Genomic DNA, 21,893 nt, shown 5'->3' with positions numbered 1-21,893 from the left:
GGAATGGATGCATTTTCTATCCGCCGAAAAGCCCGTAATTGGCCCAACAGCCGACGGTCGCAAAAATAGCAGCAACTTAGAGGCCAAGAAAAGAGGCTGCCTGGTGATGTGTGGTGGCTGTACATGACATCATATTATTATTTTTATGATGATTACTGTGGCTGCGTTGCGGACCAACTGTCCACGAGCTGTTAATTGCAATAATGTATTCAATGTTACATGTATCATGCTATAGATTATGATTATTCTTCTGCCTGGACTTCAGTGAAGTGATCGGCCTGAGGTGGTACAATCCTGTCATATGGAATCCTTGGTATGCTCTGCGTCGGCCAATTGGCACTTCGGAGACGTGTTTCATTGGGAAGGTTACTGCAGCTGGATATGTCAGTTTTTCAAGCTGGAAAAATGCAGAGCTCCGAAGGCATGCTCACCGCATCTTCGATCATTTCGAAATAACTCATTAGTCCACGCAAGCGATGCGCACTATTTTTATCATTCTTATTATTGCGAATATTTGAGATGCCTCTGATACTTGCGCAAAGGTGTCACCCTGATAATGCAAGTATTATTCGCGCGTAGCTATCGTTTACAATTGCGTCCTAGTTTGTTTCCGTTACTATATTTGTCTGCATCACCTGATATATCTAAGATGATGAGTGTCATTCTTCTGTGGCGAACAAAGAGATCTAGAACGATGACGGTCCGATCGATTGGTGTCTTGTTGGACGGTAGGTCAGGTGATCACCTTTGCCCTCATGATACAAGTTCTTCCAACGCTAAGTCTCGAAATGTTCATAAAACAGATCATCGCAAAAGTCTGGTTATTGAAAAGGGACCGTATACATGAATTCGGTTAAAATCTCGATAATGACTGTAAAAATATCACCAAAGACTCAATCGATGTGATGGAGGCATTTTCTTTGTACACAATTCTTTCAGAGATGGCTGTTTCATCTCACCCCTGGAGGCACCCTCAAAGAAACGCACCATCCTCTATATACACTGATTTTCTGTCCACATTTGAGAGGCTGATGATAACCATCTATCGAATATTTTAGCGATTCCGAAATGTTGTGGATAATACCCTTGATCGCAACAGCCAGCCTGGTGACAGCCCGGCCAAAACCATACAGAACAGTATCAACATACACGGCATTTTATGGAAAAGGAAGCCAATATGATAACGTAGCAGGCATTTCTGAGCCGGAATCAACGGTAGTGACATTTCTCTCAACAAAATTCATAACCAGCACTTGGTATATTCCAGGGCCTGCCACTGCTAATCCCATCTCCACTCCGGAATCAGGAGAACAATCAAACACAACAACAGCGGCAACTCCTGCAGGGAATCAGCAAGTAATATATGTCACCGTTCCCGTGACAGTACCTGCCATTCAAACTGTCACGACAATTGCCGACGAAGCCATCGAAACCGTCTTTGAGACTGTGACATCGAGCATCCCGGCAGAAACCCACTTCGTGGTAGTCATGCTAATCACGAGCATCAAGACAAGAATATCGGTAACGACGACGCAGTCGATGATGGAGGCAGCTGCTCCATTATCCAAACTGCTCCCTGGCAGTGGGCCAGGATGGAAACGGGAGATTTTAGAGGCTGGCACGAAGACGCTGGCCCCATTCACATCCGTTCCGCCGGTACCAGGGCCTGCTCCACTAACAGCTTGTATCTCAGAGGTATGTGTCATACCGACCTCAAATCCAACAGAGATTCTGCCTTCGAATTCGCCTTCATCCAATCCTTCAGCAGTATCCTCAACATATCCTTCTACTGAACCGGCCTCATCCACACATACGCCGTCTATCGAAGTGAGTCTTACACCACCTGGGATTTCAACTCGCGTAAGCTTCATATACTATGTCTATGAACAACACGGTGACTTTTAACTGACTCTAACTTAGAATCCAAATATCCAGCCGGAGAACTCGACCCTAACTACGACGGCAGCTAGCATCCCGTTTCCAATAATTTCACCTACTGGCTACCTTACAACAACAGAAAATTTTTCTACAACACCTCCTCAAACAGCCCCAACAGCTCCGGTACCTCTTGCTCCGCAAATTTCTACTGTTTACTCAACACTCAGACCCACACTCACTACAACAACTACCAAAGCTGCTAGTCGAACCATTACAAAATTCGTCACCACAACCCAAACCGTAACTTCGGGGAGGGTTACAAGCTGGTCTACCTCTAACATTATTTATACCATGACCGATTATGCTATACTGGGGGTTTACGGGGGTGGGAACTCTGTGCTAACGAGTATTGTCAGCGCAGCTGGAAATTCCACTTCTTAATATTGAGTAAACATCAAGTGATAAAGGGATAGAGGGATACATGGTGGTAATAAGTTTTTCCTTTTACTTATTATTCCCTGAATATACATGTATCAATTGTTGGTTTATATGGTTACAGTCATTCGAATGGTTGCTATTATCATCAATTGTCATTTCTATGATCAGTTGGATGCAACTTTTATTCTTGATTTTTTTTGTATTGAATATAAAATTTCATTTCAATTAGATTACTCAACTTTGAGTGAAATCTCTTTACCTATGTTTTAGGACGGAATTCCTTCCTGCTTTTTCTTTCTCGCTTACCTCTTCTTTTATATACCTTAGCATTAGTTTTTTTAGCTCCCATATTTATTACTTTCGGGTTTCTATATCAAGATATTACATATGTCATTTCGTTCAGACATATCTTAGTAAGTATGATCATGACTTGTTACCGGATTTTAAGACACAATCCACAGCGAATCTGCTATTAGTTAATATTACGCAAATACGAACACCCGAAACAATATATTCAACATTCAACATTCAACACATCAATTACTTATCAATCACCATCCATCCCGCGCAGCCCAATATCCCCGACAAAAACACAGTCGTCAAAATTCCTGCCCCAGCTCTATCCATGGTCGTAATTTCCTTGAGAACAGGTACTTTATTCGACAAATTATCACCCCCAGATCCTGCCGACGGATCTCCCTTACTCGTACCTCCCGTAGAATTCGTAAAAGGCGGCAAAACCTCCTGAATCAGATTACTCTGCAACACTTCCAACGCACTCATCTGCTCGCCAACACCCGTACTCCCGTCATAGTTCTGCTCCGTCCATTTCATCCCACAGCTCGTCCCGTTGGGACCGCCAGTACACGTCTTTGCTGCTGCAAGCGCCGACGCGCGGATCTTCGGCATGATGAGGTCGTAGGTGAACGGTGCCATTTGTGTGGTCGCCGTCATCCACCGCGCAAAGTATGCCTTGAAGGACTTTTGATCTACCTGGCAGGTTCCCACGGACTCACAGGCACGTTCATACATGACGTTTTCGGAGAAGAAAACACTTGTTGCGTTGAGGATTTGCAGGGTACGTTCTTTCCAAATATCACTGCCATTTGTCTGTTTGCGTCAGTTATACCAATCATCACACGTATATGCGTCGGGGGTATGCTCACAAAGTTGTACATATTCGCCGCCCCCAACAAATAAATTCCCGAGTTATACGTCCACTGAATCTGATTAAAATTCGAACAATTCGTATTATCATCCGCACCGTCCCAGAAGCGATAATCAGGCGTCATGAACCCGACATCTCTCGTCCACTGCCAACTCTTCTCAGCCCAATCAGCATACGTCTGATTTCTCGTATACTTTGCCAGCCTCGACGCAATATTGAAGAATCCGCCATTCGAAATTGTGTTTTTGTAATTAAACCCATTATTCCAAGTGAAAATCTGCCACCGGAGGCCCCCGCTGCATGTGCTTGTGTCCCAGCGTGCGGCCTGCGAGTTGAAGACCCCCTGCGCCATCGCTAGCCATTGTGGCTTGTCGGCTGGTGGGTTGGGAAAGTTTCTCTCTGCGGCGGACATGGCGGCCATGCCCCAGAATGCTTGGTCGTCGTTGCCCTCGGTCATGGTTTGGTTCGATGGCATGAAGTTTCCGGTGGGACCGGCTTGCCAGAGGAGAGCTTGTATAGTCATGTTGTTCCATGTGCTGTCGCCGGTGAATGCCCAGTAATCTATCATCGCACCGAACATGGCGCCGGCTTCCCACCAGAAGTACGGGTCTGGAAGATTGCCGGGGTTGTCACCAGGTCGGTAGCCAGTGTAGTAGGACATCAATTCGGAGGCGACGACTTTGGCTGCGTTTTTGATAGAGTCTAATATGTAATGAGGGTTAGTATGCGTTATAGAAGCAATTCGTTGGAGGCTTACGGGGATCATCGAGATTGACTTCAATGCCTTGGACGACCTGCGTTCCAAGTAGTAGTGCTGGTATTAGATGACATATTCTAGGTCTGTCGGGAAGAAGCTTCATTATCGCATCGGTCGATGTATGTGTTTCGTATTAGTCATGGAATCATAAATAATTAACTCAAGAGTAGCATATGGCCGCAGGTATCTTGTCAAAAGTACTATCGAAGTAGAATTTATTCAGAGGTTTCTGTCGAGTGGGCGTGTTTCTCCGTCGGACAGGGATAGCGAGAGGGATGGATAGGTTGGCACTTCATTCCAAGGGCGTCAGGAAATAAGAAACCCCTTTTACACCCCAGTTAGATTAATTCCTTGTAACCAAGGCTTGTAAGCAAGAGCAAATGTCGACACCGTTCAAATCACGGGTTGAATGAGAATAATAACCCTAAGTATAAAACCGGCTCGATCCTATATATAGGAGGACCGTATAAATTTTGTCTATACTACATTTCTTCTCAACAGCATCAGCTGTATATAGTTACTATTTACAATTGACACATAAACTAGAAAAGATGGATTTCGTGGTCAAAGGGCGAAAAGGAATGCGTGTGGTTGATCACGTTGCCCTAATCGGGAAGAAACCTACATTCCGATCCCTTCTTGTTGATGCTGAAACATGGCACCGTCAAGGCACCAGACTATGAATTCTAATTTGAACAGGCAACATCCGCATCATAATTAATTCTACTCCTGAAATTCTACTGTTTGATGTCGCATAATCATTTTGTATTCTTCTGCGGTTAGGTATTGTATCTTCGAGTTTTCAACTCTATGTAGGAAAGAAACAAGAGAAGAAATCATTATAAACATGCCATGCGCCATTCCATTATGTCATTTCGATAAAGTCAAAGATAGAAGCAATAGAGGTGGCCAGAAGAATTCATTTATCTCATCGTGCGTGACTTTGGTTCTCAAAGTTCTGCTTGGTAGGAAGAAGACAGAAATTGTAACCTACTTCGTGATGAGTCTATCAAATAGCCATCCTTCCAAAAAGCAGATATGGTAGGAGTTACTAAAAAATAGACATGAAGGAAATGGAATACTCGACGTTTTCACGTACTTCCTTGGTTTGCTAAATCTTCGGTACGGCCCGCCAAAATGTCATTGCCATAGTTTGATCGTCCACTTAGTATATCAACGAGATTCTGAAGGTCTAGCCAGAACTCGTTCTTGGGACGACGTCTGTCCCAATCGGTATCCTTGAATTCAAGACCACCTGGTCCACCCATCGGCGAAAAGAGAATCCGCGATCCCTTGACACCAATCACAGCTGTCGAGTAGTCATCTCCAGCGATTTCGTCTTTAGATTTACCGGCGTATGCCTCGAGATGTTGAACACACCGAATCGCCATACGCATAGCCCGGGTGCGGTCCATTGGAGACGGCTTGCCGCCTTGCTGGAAATGACCGGGTACCGCGGCGCGAGATTCGAATCGGCCGTTAGCTTCTTCTTTGATCATGTCTGCGATGACTTGTGTCGTGTATGTGTTAGAGGCGGTTTCGTTGCGTAGAATGATCTTGCCAGCGCGGTTGGCGCCGCGGTCAGTGGCGAAGTTGTGCCGGAGGAACTCAATATCGCGAGATAGCATCTTGATGTTGATTCCTTCTTCGGGAATGTATACAGCGGCGGCACCGACTGCAAGGCCAGCAGTTGTGGCAATGTATCCGGATTTACCGCCCTGGGTTTCGACCACGAAGACACGTCGCCGCGAAGACGATGCCGACTGTCTGATGGCGTCGCAGAATTGAATCAGGGTGTTCAGGCAGGTGTCGCTACCCAGCGAGTACTCTGTTCCAGGCACATTATTGGAAATTGTCGCCGGCAAGACGGTAATGGGAATTTTGAATGCCGAGTAGTAATCCCTAGCCTTGCGCAGCTGACTGGCTGCAGTGAAAGCTTCGAATCCACCGACAATGAAAAGTGCATCAAATCTATACATCTCAAATGCTTTTGCAGTATTTTCGAGGTCATCGCCTGGTAGCCCACGGTTGGTACCAATTTCCGAGCCTCCTTCGTTAACCCAATTATCTGATTCGAGCCAACTGACCTCACGCACTGAGCCGATAGGCTTGTCAGCGTGATGACGACAAAGACCCGGAAAGCCGTTATGGATGGCAATAGGCGTGTGTCCACGTGTTAGGCAATAACCAACAGCGGCTCTCGTGGCTGGGTTCATGCCGCCAGCTGGAGCACCAACATGGACAATGGCAACTCTCATTCGCTTCTCCTCGGAGACACGCATCTTGGGATGATCGACGGAGGTCGTATTCATGTAAGCCGAATAATACTCCTTGAATTCAGAGTCACGCAGAGCCATAGCCGTATCAAAGTCTTTGGCTTTGATCCGAGCAGCGACTTCCTGTGTTTGTTTGACCGCTTCCATAAGCGGCATTCGCTCAATCTTATTTTCTCGAATGATAATAACCGGAGAAGGAGCATCTGGCGCGACGTCGAGGACGGCTTTGACGGCCTCTACGCCCTGGAGAGTAGAGAGGGTTCGGTCATAAGCGCAAGGTGGTCCTCCGCGCTGCGTGTGACCGAGGACTGTAACCCGAGTATCCAAGCCCAATCGCGTACTAAGAATGTCTTTAACTGTTGTAGAACCAATTTTGTTGAGATGACGGTCCTGAGCACCTTCGGCGACAATAACAATCGTTCGTCGCTTGCCACGTTCTCGATTCTACGACAAATTAGTACTCCCACCAACTCACTATTAGCATTTACAAACCTTTGTAATGACAGAGCACATATCATCCTCCCAGCCATCGCGGGGTGGCATCTCCGGTATGAAAAGCCAGTCCGCTCCAGTACTGATAGCAGACATCAATGCCAGCCAGCCACAATGCCTGCCCATCACCTCGATAACGAAACCTCGCTGGTGAGAGGTGGCTGTATCGAAAACGTCGTCAACGGCGTCGCAAATTCGTGTGAGGGAAGAATAGCAACCGATGGTTGCATCTGTGCCGGACATGTCATTATCGATGGAACCGACCAAGCCAACGATGTTTAACGAGGTATATGGTGTGATCTGAGCTTCCGTGAGATCCCCAGACTTGACAAGCTCCAGTAACAGGCTAGGCCATTCGGAACGAAAGACATCAGCACCAGTCAAGCTTCCATCTCCACCACACACGACCAGCGCGTCAATTCCCCTTAAGACCAGATTTTTTGCTGCAGCCAAACGACCAGAGCGTTCGCGGAATCTCATGCTTCGAGCCGAGCCGATCAAGGTTCCTCCGCGTGACAGCCAGCCTCGGACGTCTTCCCAGTTCATCTGTTTGATTAGATCACCACCCGCCACCAGGCCCTCGTAGCCTTCGTGGACGGCAAAGGCCACGCTACCGCTGTGGATTGCCATGCGTACAACAGCGCGGACAGCGCCGTTCATTCCAGGAGCATCGCCGCCGGAAGTTAGGACCGCGATGCGGCGCTTCCTTGCCGGTTTGACGGGGGGCCTAGCCGAAATCATCGTGCCGACGGTCGCGATGAATCAAGATAAAGTCCCAATTGGGAAGACGGAGCAAGTTCGAAAGCAGTGGATGATTGTCAGGGGAGAAGCAAAGGCTGGAAATTATTATTTGAGCTGGGTGGTGAAGGCGGTGGTGGGGGGTTCCGGTGAGAAAAATGGGCGGAGCTGGGTACGTCAGAGAGACCTCGCTGGGTGCGTTATGACGAAAAGAGAAGATGGCAGGTTTGGACTTATCAGCCAGGCGTAGAGCAGATAGCAATGACTATGACGGCACGGTATTGATCATGCTCGCTGATTTCTTCAGCTGCTCAGACGAGATTGATGTCGCCCGCAAAGAATGTCGAGGCTGTGATACACCTGGTGATACGTCAAATCTGGGCGATCGCCGCATTGATTGCACGCTTCCCAATCTAGTCTAGTGCGGGATACCTGCTTAGGTGGCCTGAGGCAGCAAGAAAATTACTATTTGAGAAGTCAGGTGACCTACGGCCCGCCTTTTGGGCCGGCTGCAAAAGTAGTGCCGAGAGAGATACCGCCTGCCGAAAATAGCAGGCTCGGCAAAAAGCGCGGTGCCCGGGCCGATTCTGCCCATTCACGAGTCAACCGGCCGAGGATGAAGATCTCTCGACAATTTTCCTACCTTCAATTAACTTCACTTACTGCGGTTACAGTCGAAAATATAGAGCATTGCTCGAAGTCTCCTATATAACAGATTGTCTAAGCCTCTACAGCATGTCCAAATTATCCCCTACCCTCAAAAAGCTCATCAACTCCCCGCATGCGCGCCCAGGAACCATTCCGGCGCCAGCACAGATCAGCGCTGTGTATTCGATTATTGCGCAGGAAGCTGGACCACGGAATGTAGGCTTAAAGGCGTGGTTTGGGGCTGCTGTAAGTTGTTTATCTTGTTCTATGGCCTTACTGGCTGTGTACTCTGCACGGTATACTAACAAATCGAAAGACCGCAGCAACAATGACCATGAACTCCCCCGAATCCCTCGTCCAGCTCCACAAACTAGTCTCTGAACAAAAGTCCCAAAAGGAAAGCGTCTATCTAGCCGAACTCATTCGGGAAATCGGCTTGAAATGTATTGGGTTCAATGGTGTACGTGCTTACCTGCTGCTATGCTTCGCTACCGTTAACCATGCGTGACCAAATAGATCCCACGCACAATAAACTGCCTGGGTGAGTTCCGAGCCGGTTTACCAGATGACGTGCGCAATGCCCTCGCAACACAACCACGCCGAAGCTTGAAATCAGAAGTCGTCCCTGACATCCTGACTCGGGGGCAATCGCTCTGGAAATCCATCTACTACCCCTTCGAAACCAAACTGCAGGAGAGACTCGCCGAGTCACATCCCGATCTCCCTGTGCATATTATCGAGGGCGAGTACGGTAATTTGTTCGCAGACCCGACATCACCTAGTGAAGGTGTCGTGCCGGCGACGGTCGGTCGCGTGCTCACGTCGATTGTCGCCGTGGCATGTTTGCGCGCGCAGACTGGTGTTGGGCCGCAGGTTGTCTCGCATGTTTTTGGGCTGCGCAAGGCGTTTGAGGATGGCACGGCTAAGACTGATGAAATTGACGGCGGGGAGTGGCTTGCGTCGGATGAGGGGAGTATCTGGTTGATTGGAGTCGTGGATCGGATCGTTGACGCGATTGGCAAGGGCGATGGGACGAGTTTCGCGCCAGGGCTGAAGGCGAAGCTGTAATTTTATTGCTCTGGTTAGTATATATTGATCAGTTCGTGGGTTGTATATAAATTGCGTTGAAGAATAGAGATGATGCCATTAATCATTGATACACACAACATGCGTAAGTACTTAAGTAGCATGCATTATTTTTATGATCAATCTAATCGTCGCAACCGGCCAGCCCCGCCGTCCGATTTGGACCATCCAATCGGCTGGCGGTATGCGCAGTTACAGACCCACTTGTATACATCATCGACGAGTGATCGCGATCTGCTAGATTCCACTTACATGATTGGAAAAGAATCCACGCAGAGCGGGCTGCGCTGCACAGCCTAGAGCTCTACGCTTGCGGTGTGGTGCTGTGTCCGGGTAGAATCGCATTCAATGTCATTATTGCATATGTTCGTGCTATGGCTATAAATCCGGAGCGGTCTGGTTTGCAACTTTCTTTCTTCAAAGTAGGACCAGCACCAGCACCAGATGCATCAGAGTTCTTGCGAATCAATTAAATACTCTTGAATATAGAAGAAAAAGATGTCGACCTCCCTCGCCGGCAAAACTGGCCTCGTTACAGGCGGCGCAAAGAATTTAGGCGCTGACATCGTGCGTGCCCAAGCAGCCGCAGGCATCTCCCAGCTAGCCATCCACTACAACTCGGCATCCAGCAAGGGCGAAGCAACAAAGCTTGCCGCTGAATTAAAGCAGTCGTATCCATCTCTGCAAACCGCGTTTTATCAAGCCGACCTCACCACCGCAGACGCCGTGCATACGCTTTTCCAAAACGTCATCAAAGAGTTTGGGAAAGTCGATATTGTGATTAACACCGTTGGGAAGGTGCTCAAGAAGCCGATTACGGAGATAAGTGAGAAGGAGTATGACGAGATGTTTGCGTGAGTTTGTTTCGATTCGATTTGGTAGGGGAGAGTAAGGGTGGACTGATTTGGTATAGGATCAACTCCAAAGCGGCGTTCTTCATTCTCAAAGAAGCAGCCGCGCACGTCACCGAGGGCGGCAAGATTATTACCATCGTGACGGCCCTGCTGGCTGCTTTTACGGGCTTTTATACCTCTTACGCAGGAAGTAAAGCGCCTGTTGAGCATTTCACCAAGTAAGTCTGACCTAGTATAATCAGCCGCCACAGATAACTTACTGTTTTGGAATAGGGGCGTGAGCAAAGAGCTACAATCAAAGAGAATCAGTGTAAATGCTGTTGCGCCAGGGCCAATGGATACCCGTGAGTTTATTTTATAAAATCTCAAAGACTTCAATGTTGTATAGAAGAGTAGGACTGATGATGTGCAGCATTCTTCTATCCCCAGGAATCTCCCGAGGCAGTCGCGTTTCACAAGTCTAATGGCATGGGCAATCGATTGACCCAGACTTCGGATATTGCGCCGCTAGTACGCTTTCTCTGTACCGAGGGACAGTGGATTACTGGACAGACCATTTTCGCGAATGGCGGATATACTTCTCGTTAATTACCATAGGGCGTATTGCGATCTTAATATGATTTAGTTGCATGCACATGACCGTAGTGTAGAGCGCAATGGATGAACAAGTTAAATCAATAATGTAAAGTGATATCCAACAAATTTTAATTATACGAAGCAAAGAAATTAGTGACTAAAGGCTATATACTAGAAAAGACTTGTGATAGACAGGTATGCTATGTATACAAAGCAATAAAAGGTACGCTCAGATTCATGCTCATGATAAGATCATCAGGGTGTCCAAAAAGCAACAATGAGCAAAATTGGACACGCTTTTATCTTAATCGTAAACCACAGGCATGTAACGACTCTCTTCCGCGAGAGTGGTAGCTTGACTCATCACCGAGGAAGGACGTTGATTGAGCGGAACAATGACAATTCGTCCTCGACTCCGGGCTTTCTCTTTCTCTTTCGATGTATTTTGTGCTTCCGTCCTCTCCATCGGTAACGACACTACCGATCCTGACCGAGACGATGATGGGGTGACATCCATCTCCCAAAGACTCTCGTCATCGTTAAATGGCATGTCGATGCGTATCACAAGGCCGCGAGGTTTGAAAAACGACTCATTCCAGTCACTGATTTTGTGTGAGAGAGCAGACTCGCTGTCTGAGGCCATTGATGCTGCCACATTCCGATTCTCCTGGTGCGCGCGTTTCTTTCGAGCTGCGATGACGGCTGGAACGGCACCGAAGAAGCCTAACATCATACCGCCGACCGCCATTGTGCCTAGGCCAACGCCGATGACTGTTCTCCATTGTGATGACGACAGCTTGGCTTGCTCTGTGATCTCGCTAGTAAACCTCCTCCAGTCTTCCTCGGAAACATTATAAGCTGATAGGACGGCAGGGTACTCGAAGCCGGAGGTTAGACGGTATGACCTTGATGGGATTTGTAGACCGCGTGACAGAGACTGAGCAGGAGCAAAACCTGGCGCGGAGCCGTCTTTGGATGGTAGGAGCAGAGGCGAGGCTTCGGAGTAGAGCGAGGTAGCATCCTCTCTCCATGACGAGGCGTCATCTGGTTTGCTCTGAGGTTGCTCGGGGGATGAGCGAGACATGGCACCGTTATATTGGCGGGTGTAAGGCTACGTGAAATGTCGGTGGTATACCACGAAGCTTATGCCAGATACAACACAGGGCTGATTAGAGCGAGACTGTCTAAAGCTTATATGAAGTAAGGAACCAGTGCAAAGGCTTGTGAGGATCCAAAGTATCCAGGCTGATCTCAATTGAGGATAACCGAGCGGGTGTATTAGAGTAGAGTATGATTTTCTCTTAATCTTGTCTTGTTTGTATAGAGGGGGCAGCAGACAGAGAAGGCGCCATCCTCCCATTTTATATTCCTCGTAAACATCCAGCCTCATCGCTCATGGTGCGATTTTCCAATGAATTTTTAGTGACCGATTATTTCCTGTTCCATCTTAGCCTGCTCCACGATAAGATAGCCTCCACTTGCAACTGGGTTCTCGCGTCGGACTGATTCTGCCAGTTGATGCTTCGGACCTCAAAATGGGCAAAATGGGCAAAACGAACTCCGCAACCTTATCCCAAACCAGCCAAATTGGCCGTGTTTCAAGGCACCAATTGAGGCTGCCTGGACAATCATACTTGCTCCAGCGCCAATATCACGAGGTGCAGTGGGGTTCGCAATTCTTCCTAGTCACTACGGACTGTGATATGACTCCATATTGGCAGCAACAACGAGATCAATTCCGCCCTGCAGATGCTAGGCTGCCCCACTGAATGGCTCAGACTGCCAAGGCTTGCACGAATACGGTGCGAAGTGAGTCACTCACCGGTCTTTGCCTGGCCAAGGCCTGGTATGGTAAGCCATTTGTAGCTTATATGTCCAAAAAGCGCATGGTTGAGGCGGTGACCTCGTGTTTTGTGAGAAATAAGCATGAGTCGGTGACTCACGGCGGCGCTAGGCCCGATCAACGGCCTCCCCGCACCACAAGTAACTTAACAATCAACAATTAACAATGACAAGTCTTTTCCACGCGTTTGTCTACTCTAGTAATTCCCTAGCAAGTAGTCACCATTTGATGTTCTTTGCAATTGCGGCCTGAGGCTACATAGCAACCCCTCTGACTGCCAGCCTGTCTGTCATTCCCTGTCATCCCCTCTCGAAGCCCTGCGGAGTTCACACAAGCCCTCGGAGCTCTTCGGTGTCGACAATTCACTCCGACGCTTAGTAGCTAGCTAAGCTGCCCCAGGCATCCATCTAATATGACGACGCGATACCGTGTTGAATGTACGCACGCGATTCCCCATTGTGTCTAGTTGTAGATCGACATTTCTAATCATTTTTCCAGATGCCCTCAAGGTCGGTGCAGCCCAACTCGGATGACATCAACCGTAGCCAACTGACTTTTCCTTGGTGTTGTCTAGACCCATCGTAGGGACCAATTGGTAAAGCCGCTACTGCAGTTAAACCCCTCCAAGTTCTCTTATATCCAAGTGCTAACCCGTTGGCGCTAGATTGAATGGATTAAGGTATGTATACTGGGAGTAAATTATCTTGTCGCCTGGAAGATAATGTAGCAATTTTTGCCAGATATCTTTCTGCCTGCGAAACAATTTTTCCTTCCGAATGCACACTAATCGAGCCAACAGGGACTTCTCGCTGTGCCATTCGTCCTTCATTCGCAACCGACCGCTATCTATCATGAGGAGAGCGCTAAACTGGCAGCTGTGGCCACGGCTACGCATCAACGCTATGGAGAAATCATGCGGGATGTCGAGATTTTGATAAACGACCACAGTAGGTTCACCCTGTCACTGTCGAATGAAACGGCGCCAACACCCATCTAGTCGCGCATTACAAATCCAAACGGCCTGGTAAATCCAAGTTGAAGCTCCTCGTTCCAACTGTGGGCCAATTCTTTACCCCTCTCCTGCTCGAAGATGCCTTTGTTTTTCAGGATCAGAGACGTCAAATTAGTCGCCGTCGGTTCGTTGCGCCGTCATTCAATGACATCCGACTAACCCTCAATACTGCCCAACTCATGGGTCTAGCCCGCGGCAGTCAAATCCGACTTGTCACCCTTGACGGCGATGTGACCCTGTACGAAGATGGCTGCAGCCTAATGGAAGACAACCCCGTTCTTCCACGGCTACTACATCTTCTAGAGCAAGGCAAGAAAGTCGGCATCGTCACTGCAGCCGGCTATACCGAGCCGTCTAAATATTATGGCCGCTTAAAGGGCCTGCTTGACGCCATCAGTGCGCATCCATCCTTGACTCCTGAGCAAAAGAGCGGACTTGTTGTCCTTGGTGGTGAAAGCAGCTTCCTCTTTCGATACGATCAATCCTCGCCCGACCGGCTCACGTACGTGTCCCGCTCCGAATGGCTTCTTGACGAGATGCGCGCCTGGAAGGAGGATGACATCACCGAACTCCTCGACATCGCCGAAGCATCACTCAACGAATGCGTTAGCAATTTGAAGCTCCCTGCGGCTGTTCTCCGTAAGGAGAGAGCTGTGGGCATTTTCCCCTTGGAAGGACAGAAGATGCACCGTGAGCAGCTCGAGGAAACCGTCCTCGTTGTGCAAAGCATGCTTGCGCGTAGCGATGTGGGCAATCGCTTGCCTTTCTGTGCATTTAACGGTATGTATTTGATCACCCGTGACTCTCTTTTATATATTGATATATTGGTTATAGGTGGAAATGACGTTTTCGTTGATATCGGTGATAAAGCCTGGGGCGTACGAGTGTGCCAACGATACTTTGGCGGGGTCGATCCTTCCATGACTTTGCATGTAGGCGACCAGTTCCTGTCAGCGGGATCTAATGATTTCAAGGTACTATTTTACTTCCTATCTCTTATCATTGTTTTGGGGCTGATCTGATTGTATATATAGGCACGGACAGCTTGTACAACAGCTTGGATAGCGAGTCCTGCGGAGACGGTGCAGTTGTTAGACGAGATGGCCGAGCTAGAAGGACAGGAGGGTTCCAAGTAAAAGGAAAATAAAGCGGCAAGATTACTTATAATCTCTTCAAATTTGGGTGTTTGGGTGTGAGTTTGTTGACAATATGTTTATCAACATCATATAATGTAGAGCATAAAACCATTTCCATATAGTGTATCTAGCAACAGAATTCATGGATGAAAATAATGCATCTCTCCTCAATTGATATTTATTCATTTAACCCTGCTAATCAATCACACCGCGAAATCTCGCCAATAACATCCTTCAACGTCTTCCGCGGCTCATTATCACCGCCGAGTCTCCACTCATAGAGAAGCTTGGCATGAGCAGCCCTCCTATCTGGTCGAGTATATCTGAACACGCCCTCCCCATCTACAAATTTCGAAATTTCTTCTTTTCTTTCCCCCTCATCGTTATTGTCGAAGCTCTTGTCGATATCAGAAAGTATTCGTAGAATGAGGGCATCTCGTTTGATTTCGATCCATAGCTGTTTCGATGCACGGTTGGTTTCGTCGTTGGGTTTCACGCCGATTACCTCGCCGTGATGCGGGAAGGGAGATTCCCATGATAGAGAAAGTGGAGGGTTTGAGGGGGTTGTGTTTTGCGGTGATATGGAGGTGAAGTAGGTCGTTAAGTCGAGGGTTAATAGATGCAGGAGGAAGGATTCAACTTCCTTCTTCACGCCGATACGTGAGGGTGGTTGGGTGTATGGGAAGTTTGGCAGGCGGATGGAGAGTTCGTACTCGGTGCCGATTGTTGATGTGGTAGTGGCGAGGCGTTGGTTGGGATTTGTTTCAGTGCCGGTGTTGGTGTGGATTCGGATGTTGAACGTGCTGCTCTGGTTTGCCATTGTTCCTGAGAATCGGGACTCGAGAGGCTCGAGGAATTGGCTTACGAGGGTTTCGACAGCGGGGAGTTGGAGGTGTTGGTGTTGGGGTTTAGTATTGAATTTCAGCGATGAGAAGGCCGAGCCCGTGTACTCTGAGGGAAGGCCGGCTGCTTTTAAAACTTGGTAGATGTCATATAGAAATTCTTGTAAAGAGCGGACATGCGCGTCGTGTTGAAGGTAGGATAGAATGGGCCGGAGGAGTTGGTATTGTGGTGTAGGTCGTTTCTGGTTGGTGAGTGGTGGGGGGAATTGTGTTCGGCGGCGTAAGTTTTGTCGGTGGGCGTATGATAGAAGAATTCGAAGAGAGTGAGCAGTTGCTTCAGCGATGGCGCCGCATTGTGCGGTGGGTTCTGTCGGTTCGGTTTCTTTGGGTATATCCGCCAGGTCCACAAGATCTAGGAGGATATGCTCGCCTTCGTCATACTCAAATTCAATCAGATTTCGATGTGTAGTTACTCCCGAGCTAGATAGGGCTCGTGCCTCTCGGTTGAGTTCATGGAAAAGCTCTTCCTCGAATAAAGTGTCGCGAGCTTGCAGGATGGTTTTCTCAATCGAGTCCTCGGTAGCAGCAGCGGCAACAAACTGGGATAAATCCGATCTGCCGGTGATTTTGCCTTCCTTTCTCACACGCACCCGCACTGCTTTTGATCTTATTGGCACTAGTCCTTTGTCTAATATAAGTGTGCCGTCATCAGCCCGTCGTAATGATGCGAGGCCTCTGTCGCGGAAAACAGGAGTGGCTGCTCGTCGTCAGTCATCTGTGAGTAATGTAATGCGGCTATATTTTGCAGACGAACCTTCCAAAAATCCATACTGAACACCCAAAGCTTGTCGTTCTCTTGGCAGCCTGCATACTTTCCAGCCCTTCTCTTTGATGGCTAGCACCTGGTCCCAGTACTTGGTTTCGGCGGCGACTTCACTATCGAGACGAGATGCAACTTTTAGAAGCTTATTGGCTGATGATTTAAAACTCTCTAACTTCCACCCACGGGCAACCGTTTGCGCGTCCCTGCGACTCGACTCTGACTTTTGGGGAGCCTTGACAACATCCACATTCAAAGAACCAGTAGGGAGATTTTGCTTAAGGTACGGCGAAATGGTCTGCTCTGCTTGACGCGGGGTATATTTGGAGAGGAGAAGCGACACAAAGTCTAACGCGAATTGCACTTCCATGTGCGCCTGCCTAGAAAAACGATTGACATCAGCGTCCTAGCTCCACAAAGTAAGTACGAGAACCCATCTTACGCAGCAAATTGCGCAATTTCCGCTCGTCGCTTATACAGCAATTCATGGCGCTCAGTTGCATCCAGGTCAGCTGTCTGTTCGCAAGCTTCCTCCCCCTCATCTTGGCCGTCTCTGATTTCCTTGCGCTTTTGTTTCAGAGCCGCGATCTCGTCCTCCAAGCTTTGTTCGGTGACGTTGCGAAAAGACCCGCGCTGAGCATTAATCTGAGCTATTCGGGTGGGTAGGTTGTCCGTTTTAGTGCCGCTGTTCACCTGTGCTCGCAATGGCAGGGTGAGTGAACTGCCTTGCTCCATGGCTGGTGTTGTAGCGTTGATCTTGAAGATAGCTTGCAGTCTGCCTATCAGACGCCGAGCTTCTGCTTGTCCACTATGCTAAGAGCTAGCAGCACGTGACTTCAATTTCTCCGTCCCATCCACACCGCGTGTTGACCTTTAGCCAATGAGAGTGAGGTAAAAGCGGCAATTATATTTCCCCTCATTCCCCAGTGGGGAAATTTCACAAGATCTACAAGAGACTAACACTTCCCCCCCAAAAAAGCCGGTCGATTTGCCGGGAGTAAAAAAAGATGTACATGGCAGACTGCCCAATTACAGGCCATGCGGAGAAATTGAGGTTTCGCCGATAATTGGCTTACGAGTCTGTGGGGGAAATCGTGGATGAGTTGGCTCAATTTCTCCGTTAATGATCGAATCACCACGCCTGGGACATTGTGATCTGCAATGCAACCCCCAGATCAGAATGTGATAGTGGCATAGCTCATCGATGCCCGGCCATCTGACCGGCTAAAGTCGATGCAGATTCGGCATTTTAAAGTGCAATGGGTTCCGCCATGGACCTTGTCTGTGATTGACATTGCTTAAGTCAACTGTTTCAATAATAAGGAGTAAGATGAAGACTACAGTCACCTTGGCAGTCATTGCTGCTGGTGTGCAGGCACAGGAGGTGTATTTCACCACGACTGGCTATACAGCCCGGCCACAATGCACTCAGCCTCCTGCAACCCCGTCATATCGCTTTCAGCCCTTTTCGTATACGCTGAATGAGACTGTTCGGTGAATATACACACCTTAATTACATACGCGGTGCTTCAAATAGGCTAATGAAAATTTCCAGTTATGCCACCTCAATCCCCTCTCCTAGTACTACCGCCACCTTTGGTCCTGGATACAAGGAGGCCGTCAAGATGATGAATACCAAGCTGTCAACAACAACCTGGGGTAGCTGGGTGCCGGGTGAAACTGTTATCTCAGCAACAGATACAGCCGACAAGTACGGACAAGCTGCCTGGTCTTCGCAATGGGCTCAAGCGAGTCTCGTCAATTACACAGCTGTGGGCTTATACACCACCACTGTTAGGCCTACTCCAGTTCCTACAAGCGAGCTGGTTCTTCCACCGCGTGACTACTTTGGACCTTCCGACTGCTATGACTTTCCACAAGACTTTGCTTTCGGCGTCGCTGGTTCTGCTGCTCAGATTGAAGGCGCCATGGGACTGGAAGGACGTGCCCCCAGTCTCTTAGAAAAGATCATACAGACCGGTGAACCTAAGGACTACGTGACCAATGAGAACTACTACCTGTATAAGCAGGACATCCAGCGCTTGGCCGCTATGGGTGTGAAGTATTACAGCTTCTCAATTCCGTGGGGACGTGTCCTTCCCTTCGCCGTCCCAGGCAGTCCCCTTAACGAACAAGCCCTGAAGCATTATGACGATCTCATCAACTATGTTTTGGAAGTCGGCATGCTGCCAGTAGTAACTATGCTCCATTTCGACACCCCCCTTTACTTCCTGAAGGATGCCAATATCTCTGCAACCCCTGACATTGGTTATAATAACGGCGGATACTGGCACCCAGAATTCGTTGACTCATTTGTCAACTACGGCAAAATTCTGTTTGCGCACTATTCCGACCGCGTTCCGTTCTGGGTCACTATCAACGAGCCTCTTCTTTACTCGTTCAACTTCACCGGAATCAACAACGTCGTCCACGCCCACGCACAGCTTCACCACTTTTACCACGACGTTTTGAACGGAACCGGTAAAGTTGGTTTCAAGTTGAACGACAATTTTGGCGTACCCAAGAACCCTGAAAACCAGACCGACGTCGACGCCACCAATCGCTTCAATGCCATGCAGCTGGGCGTGTTTGCCTACCCGATCTGCCTTGGCCAACAATACCCCGAATCCATTCTCAACACCCTCCCAGGCGCAAAGCCTCTCACTGATGCAGAATTGAAGTATATTCGCAAATCAACTGACTTCTTTGGTATCGACCCTTACACTGCCACCGTCGTCTCCCCTGCCCCCGGTGGAGTGGAGGCATGCTCCAAGCAGAACACCTCCACAAACTCCCTCTTCCCATATTGCGTTACTCAAGAATGGACGAATGTGTATGGTTGGGATATCGGCTACCGCTCCGATTCTTACGTCTATATCACCCCAACCTACCTCCGATCTTACCTGTTCTACCTCTGGAACACGTACAAAACACCTGTTATTGTCAGTGAATTCGGCTTCCCGGTGTACGACGAGTCATTCCGTGATCTACCTGATCAGTTATTTGATTCTCCTCGCAGTCAATACTATCTGTCGTACATGTCGGAGATTCTCAAGTCAATTTATGAGGACGGAGTCAAGGTTATAGGCGCATTTGCATGGAGCTTCATGGATAACTGGGAGTTTGGAAGTTATGAAGCCCAATTCGGTCTGCAGGTCGTGAATAGAACATCTCAGCAGAGATACTACAAGAAGAGTTTCTTTGACTTGGTTGATTTCATGGGCGCGAGAAATGGGCTTGGTTATTAGTTGTGAGCGACTAGTCATAAGTGAATTTTATAAGACTTATAAATCTTACTTATATAGAGTCAGCAAGTACAGCAATTACATAATAACTATCTAAGCAATCAGACAGAAATTATCTAAATTATTATATTACTTCCTCCTTAGGTTATTCTGGAAGTAAAGCAGACTGATTAAAATTCTTCCTTTATCGGTTCCCCTAACGCGGTTGTTCCAAACGTTTCAGGCTATTCTGGTATATACGGTCGCTTGCCAATTATATTATTTATGATGAAATCGTCTCTTGCATTAATTTACAGGGAGAACTATGTGGATTACGTTAGTCAATCTTTTTATATCAGTATAGAGGTGGCTGAGTTGATTTTGACCGTTTGTTACCGGAAGCGGTGAGTGGGTCACTATTGTCACATAACTCAGCCATTGGTCCTAACCCAGCGCTTCTGCACTTTGGATATACGTTTGGGTTGATGTGGTATAATAATTTGCAGGTTCTGCAAACGCTGGGAGTATGCAGTGGCTAGCGTGAGCCCCGTGACAGGTACGGCCGTCGTCGTCGAAGTCAAAAGTCTCCATGTTCTTGCGAAAGGCCACCGGAAATCTTTACTCTGTCCACCTCCCACTCCTTTTGGAAAAGTCCATCAAACAATTATTGTATATCAAAACAAAAACAACCGAAATGAGTAAGTGGTTCTATTTGGAAAAATGACTGAGAAAATACTCAAAATAATAAGCTGACCAGGACTCCCGCACTGGCCACCGTCATTGATTCCACGGCAATCCCAACCAAGAGTGCAAGAAGGTAAAGGAAAAAGCTTCTACGAGGATAGCACGACCTTGGCGGTACGTAATTCACTTATGCTGCTAGTATAGCATCATAGATAGTATAGGGGATATTTTAATTAACATATTCTGGATTAAACGTAAACTCGAGAGAGCTAAGGAAAAGGCAGAAGTACAATATCTATTTTAGTTTGATAAAATATATTAAATATAGACACTAGCTAACTTAAAGTGCTAGACCCTTGGAATGGCCGAGAATCTCAGTCCGTTGTCGAACAATGTTCCTCCTTCGAAGAAGGCAAAGATCAATAAAATCCCCTCAACCATAGGGAAACGTGGAAATGAATTATCGGTACCAGTGGGGATTGAATCTTGAAAAAATACCAATTGACAATGACTTCAAGGCATTCGTTCCTCTTCCGAAAGAATTAGCTACCGCAGCCCAAAAGTTGAAACAATGTTAGAGAATCTACCATTTCCGTCTACTCATAAGCGGGGGTACCCCGGCCAGAAAGGGGCTTCCCATTAGAAGCAGCCGCTTTATTGAAATAAATAGGTCGAAAGAACCAAAATTTCAAACCTCAAAAAATCTTTATACTTGAAAATGGACCTCGGGTTGGATAAAATCACCAAACCAGAAATCCGACACCATGTATTTTGTGTCGCCAGCGAGCTGGTTTACGGTGTCTCATAGAGAAGTTGTGAAATAATGAAGTAGCAGCTGCAGGGTGTCTTGCTCAGGACCGGAATTCTTCCCTGCTTGTGCCTAAGCAATTGGTGGTAACTACAGATGGCTGGAGTTTTAGGGTATCTCGCATCACATGACGCGATTTCGGCTGCAACTAAAGTTTGAACATAGTATCAAGATATTCTAACTTTTATCTATATCTATACTAATTAATATCAAATTAAAACACTTCTTAGGATCTCACCAATAGATAATGCAAATATTTAAATATTAATAGTATCAGTAGGGGGAGGTCTCCTGTCGCCAATCCGCTTTTGAAATAATGTGATGCTATATACAAAAACTTTTGTCATCCTACTGTAATGCGTTCAATATCCCGAAAACTTGGCAGTGGGTTGCTGTCATTATGAGCCAATCGGCAATGCAGTAACGATCGACATGACGTGCATTCAGCATCAAGTGGTGGTGAATATGTAGATATTCACACGAGAATGATCGTCTGCTGTACACAAAACATACAAAAGAAACCGTAGTCGCAGTATTACATCAATATGACGAAAGTTTGAATATAGCATTAAGATTTTCTACCTGTCTTTCACCTGCATCTGCTCCAATTCAT

At 47.6% G+C, this 21,893-nt stretch overlaps 9 protein-coding genes across 9 annotated transcripts; 5 read left to right on the top strand and 4 right to left on the bottom strand.

The window, feature by feature from the left end:
* Window positions 1–834: 834 nt before the first annotated feature.
* BGW36DRAFT_65843 (uncharacterized protein) lies at window positions 835–2,125 on the top strand. Its single transcript, XM_046222496.1, has 3 exons — window positions 835–1,695; window positions 1,769–1,860; window positions 1,921–2,125. Exons 1-2 carry the CDS (start codon window positions 1,069–1,071, stop codon window positions 1,829–1,831), a joined length of 690 nt encoding a protein of 229 aa, XP_046066264.1. The 5' UTR covers window positions 835–1,068; the 3' UTR covers window positions 1,832–1,860; window positions 1,921–2,125.
* A 731-nt stretch (window positions 2,126–2,856) lies between these two features.
* On the bottom strand, window positions 2,857–4,344 carry BGW36DRAFT_307513 (putative cell wall glycosyl hydrolase Dfg5; the record flags this gene model as incomplete). Its single annotated transcript, XM_046212246.1, has 3 exons — window positions 2,857–3,426; window positions 3,483–4,186; window positions 4,242–4,344. 3 exons carry the CDS (start codon window positions 4,342–4,344, stop codon window positions 2,857–2,859), a joined length of 1,377 nt encoding a protein of 458 aa, XP_046066263.1.
* A 988-nt stretch (window positions 4,345–5,332) lies between these two features.
* Window positions 5,333–7,750, bottom strand: BGW36DRAFT_432944 (6-phosphofructokinase alpha subunit; the record flags this gene model as incomplete). Its single annotated transcript, XM_046221200.1, has 2 exons — window positions 5,333–6,961; window positions 7,010–7,750. 2 exons carry the CDS (start codon window positions 7,748–7,750, stop codon window positions 5,333–5,335), a joined length of 2,370 nt encoding a protein of 789 aa, XP_046066262.1.
* A 341-nt stretch (window positions 7,751–8,091) lies between these two features.
* Window positions 8,092–9,558, top strand: BGW36DRAFT_390023 (mitochondrial protein). Its single transcript, XM_046217421.1, has 3 exons — window positions 8,092–8,641; window positions 8,712–8,855; window positions 8,912–9,558. The coding sequence occupies exons 1-3, from the start codon at window positions 8,483–8,485 to the stop codon at window positions 9,461–9,463; spliced, it is 855 nt and encodes a 284-aa protein (XP_046066261.1). The 5' UTR covers window positions 8,092–8,482; the 3' UTR covers window positions 9,464–9,558.
* Window positions 9,559–9,742: 184 nt separating this feature from the next.
* BGW36DRAFT_350995 (short chain dehydrogenase reductase) lies at window positions 9,743–11,034 on the top strand. Its single transcript, XM_046213342.1, has 4 exons — window positions 9,743–10,335; window positions 10,395–10,553; window positions 10,609–10,679; window positions 10,748–11,034. Exons 1-4 carry the CDS (start codon window positions 9,980–9,982, stop codon window positions 10,921–10,923), a joined length of 762 nt encoding a protein of 253 aa, XP_046066260.1. The 5' UTR covers window positions 9,743–9,979; the 3' UTR covers window positions 10,924–11,034.
* A 181-nt stretch (window positions 11,035–11,215) lies between these two features.
* BGW36DRAFT_273130 (uncharacterized protein) lies at window positions 11,216–11,932 on the bottom strand (the record flags this gene model as incomplete). Its single annotated transcript, XM_046210164.1, has 1 exon — window positions 11,216–11,932. A coding segment is annotated over one exon (717 nt), but the record flags the coding sequence as incomplete, so codon positions are not given.
* A 1,110-nt stretch (window positions 11,933–13,042) lies between these two features.
* Window positions 13,043–15,002, top strand: BGW36DRAFT_65667 (putative IMP-specific 5'-nucleotidase). The gene is made up of 8 exons (XM_046222495.1): window positions 13,043–13,191; window positions 13,253–13,263; window positions 13,329–13,349; window positions 13,419–13,433; window positions 13,554–13,701; window positions 13,752–14,546; window positions 14,601–14,740; window positions 14,801–15,002. Exons 1-8 carry the CDS (start codon window positions 13,167–13,169, stop codon window positions 14,900–14,902), a joined length of 1,257 nt encoding a protein of 418 aa, XP_046066258.1. The 5' UTR covers window positions 13,043–13,166; the 3' UTR covers window positions 14,903–15,002.
* Window positions 15,003–15,101: 99 nt separating this feature from the next.
* On the bottom strand, window positions 15,102–17,299 carry BGW36DRAFT_364708 (putative RNA polymerase II mediator complex component SRB4; the record flags this gene model as incomplete). Its single annotated transcript, XM_046214581.1, has 3 exons — window positions 15,102–16,501; window positions 16,559–16,944; window positions 17,007–17,299. 3 exons carry the CDS (start codon window positions 17,297–17,299, stop codon window positions 15,102–15,104), a joined length of 2,079 nt encoding a protein of 692 aa, XP_046066257.1.
* Window positions 17,300–17,533: 234 nt separating this feature from the next.
* Window positions 17,534–19,934, top strand: BGW36DRAFT_329393 (beta-glucosidase). The gene is made up of 2 exons (XM_046212798.1): window positions 17,534–18,058; window positions 18,120–19,934. Exons 1-2 carry the CDS (start codon window positions 17,895–17,897, stop codon window positions 19,810–19,812), a joined length of 1,857 nt encoding a protein of 618 aa, XP_046066256.1. The 5' UTR covers window positions 17,534–17,894; the 3' UTR covers window positions 19,813–19,934.
* Window positions 19,935–21,893: the final 1,959 nt, after the last annotated feature.

Source organism: Talaromyces proteolyticus (assembly GCF_021365285.1).
Source record: "Talaromyces proteolyticus strain PMI_201 chromosome Unknown BGW36scaffold_14, whole genome shotgun sequence".
Classification (NCBI taxonomy): Eukaryota; Fungi; Ascomycota; class Eurotiomycetes; order Eurotiales; family Trichocomaceae; genus Talaromyces; species Talaromyces proteolyticus.
This window is presented reverse-complemented; position numbering and strand designations above follow the sequence as displayed.

Coding starts and splice junctions, on each gene's coding strand:
- BGW36DRAFT_65843 (XM_046222496.1), top strand. CDS start 1,069: ATGTTGTGGATAATACCCTTGATCGCAACAGCCAGCCTGGTGACAGCC. Junction 1,696..1,768: donor TAACAGCTTGTATCTCAGAG/GTATGTGTCATA, acceptor ATCCTTCAGCAG/TATCCTCAACATATCCTTCT.
- BGW36DRAFT_390023 (XM_046217421.1), top strand. CDS start 8,483: ATGTCCAAATTATCCCCTACCCTCAAAAAGCTCATCAACTCCCCGCAT. Junction 8,642..8,711: donor AGGCGTGGTTTGGGGCTGCT/GTAAGTTGTTTA, acceptor ACAAATCGAAAG/ACCGCAGCAACAATGACCAT. Junction 8,856..8,911: donor AATGTATTGGGTTCAATGGT/GTACGTGCTTAC, acceptor GTGACCAAATAG/ATCCCACGCACAATAAACTG.
- BGW36DRAFT_350995 (XM_046213342.1), top strand. CDS start 9,980: ATGTCGACCTCCCTCGCCGGCAAAACTGGCCTCGTTACAGGCGGCGCA. Junction 10,336..10,394: donor GAGTATGACGAGATGTTTGC/GTGAGTTTGTTT, acceptor GATTTGGTATAG/GATCAACTCCAAAGCGGCGT. Junction 10,554..10,608: donor CCTGTTGAGCATTTCACCAA/GTAAGTCTGACC, acceptor GTTTTGGAATAG/GGGCGTGAGCAAAGAGCTAC.
- BGW36DRAFT_65667 (XM_046222495.1), top strand. CDS start 13,167: ATGACGACGCGATACCGTGTTGAAT. Junction 13,702..13,751: donor GATTTTGATAAACGACCACA/GTAGGTTCACCC, acceptor ACACCCATCTAG/TCGCGCATTACAAATCCAAA. Junction 14,741..14,800: donor CGGGATCTAATGATTTCAAG/GTACTATTTTAC, acceptor TTGTATATATAG/GCACGGACAGCTTGTACAAC.
- BGW36DRAFT_329393 (XM_046212798.1), top strand. CDS start 17,895: ATGAAGACTACAGTCACCTTGGCAGTCATTGCTGCTGGTGTGCAGGCA. Junction 18,059..18,119: donor ACGCTGAATGAGACTGTTCG/GTGAATATACAC, acceptor GAAAATTTCCAG/TTATGCCACCTCAATCCCCT.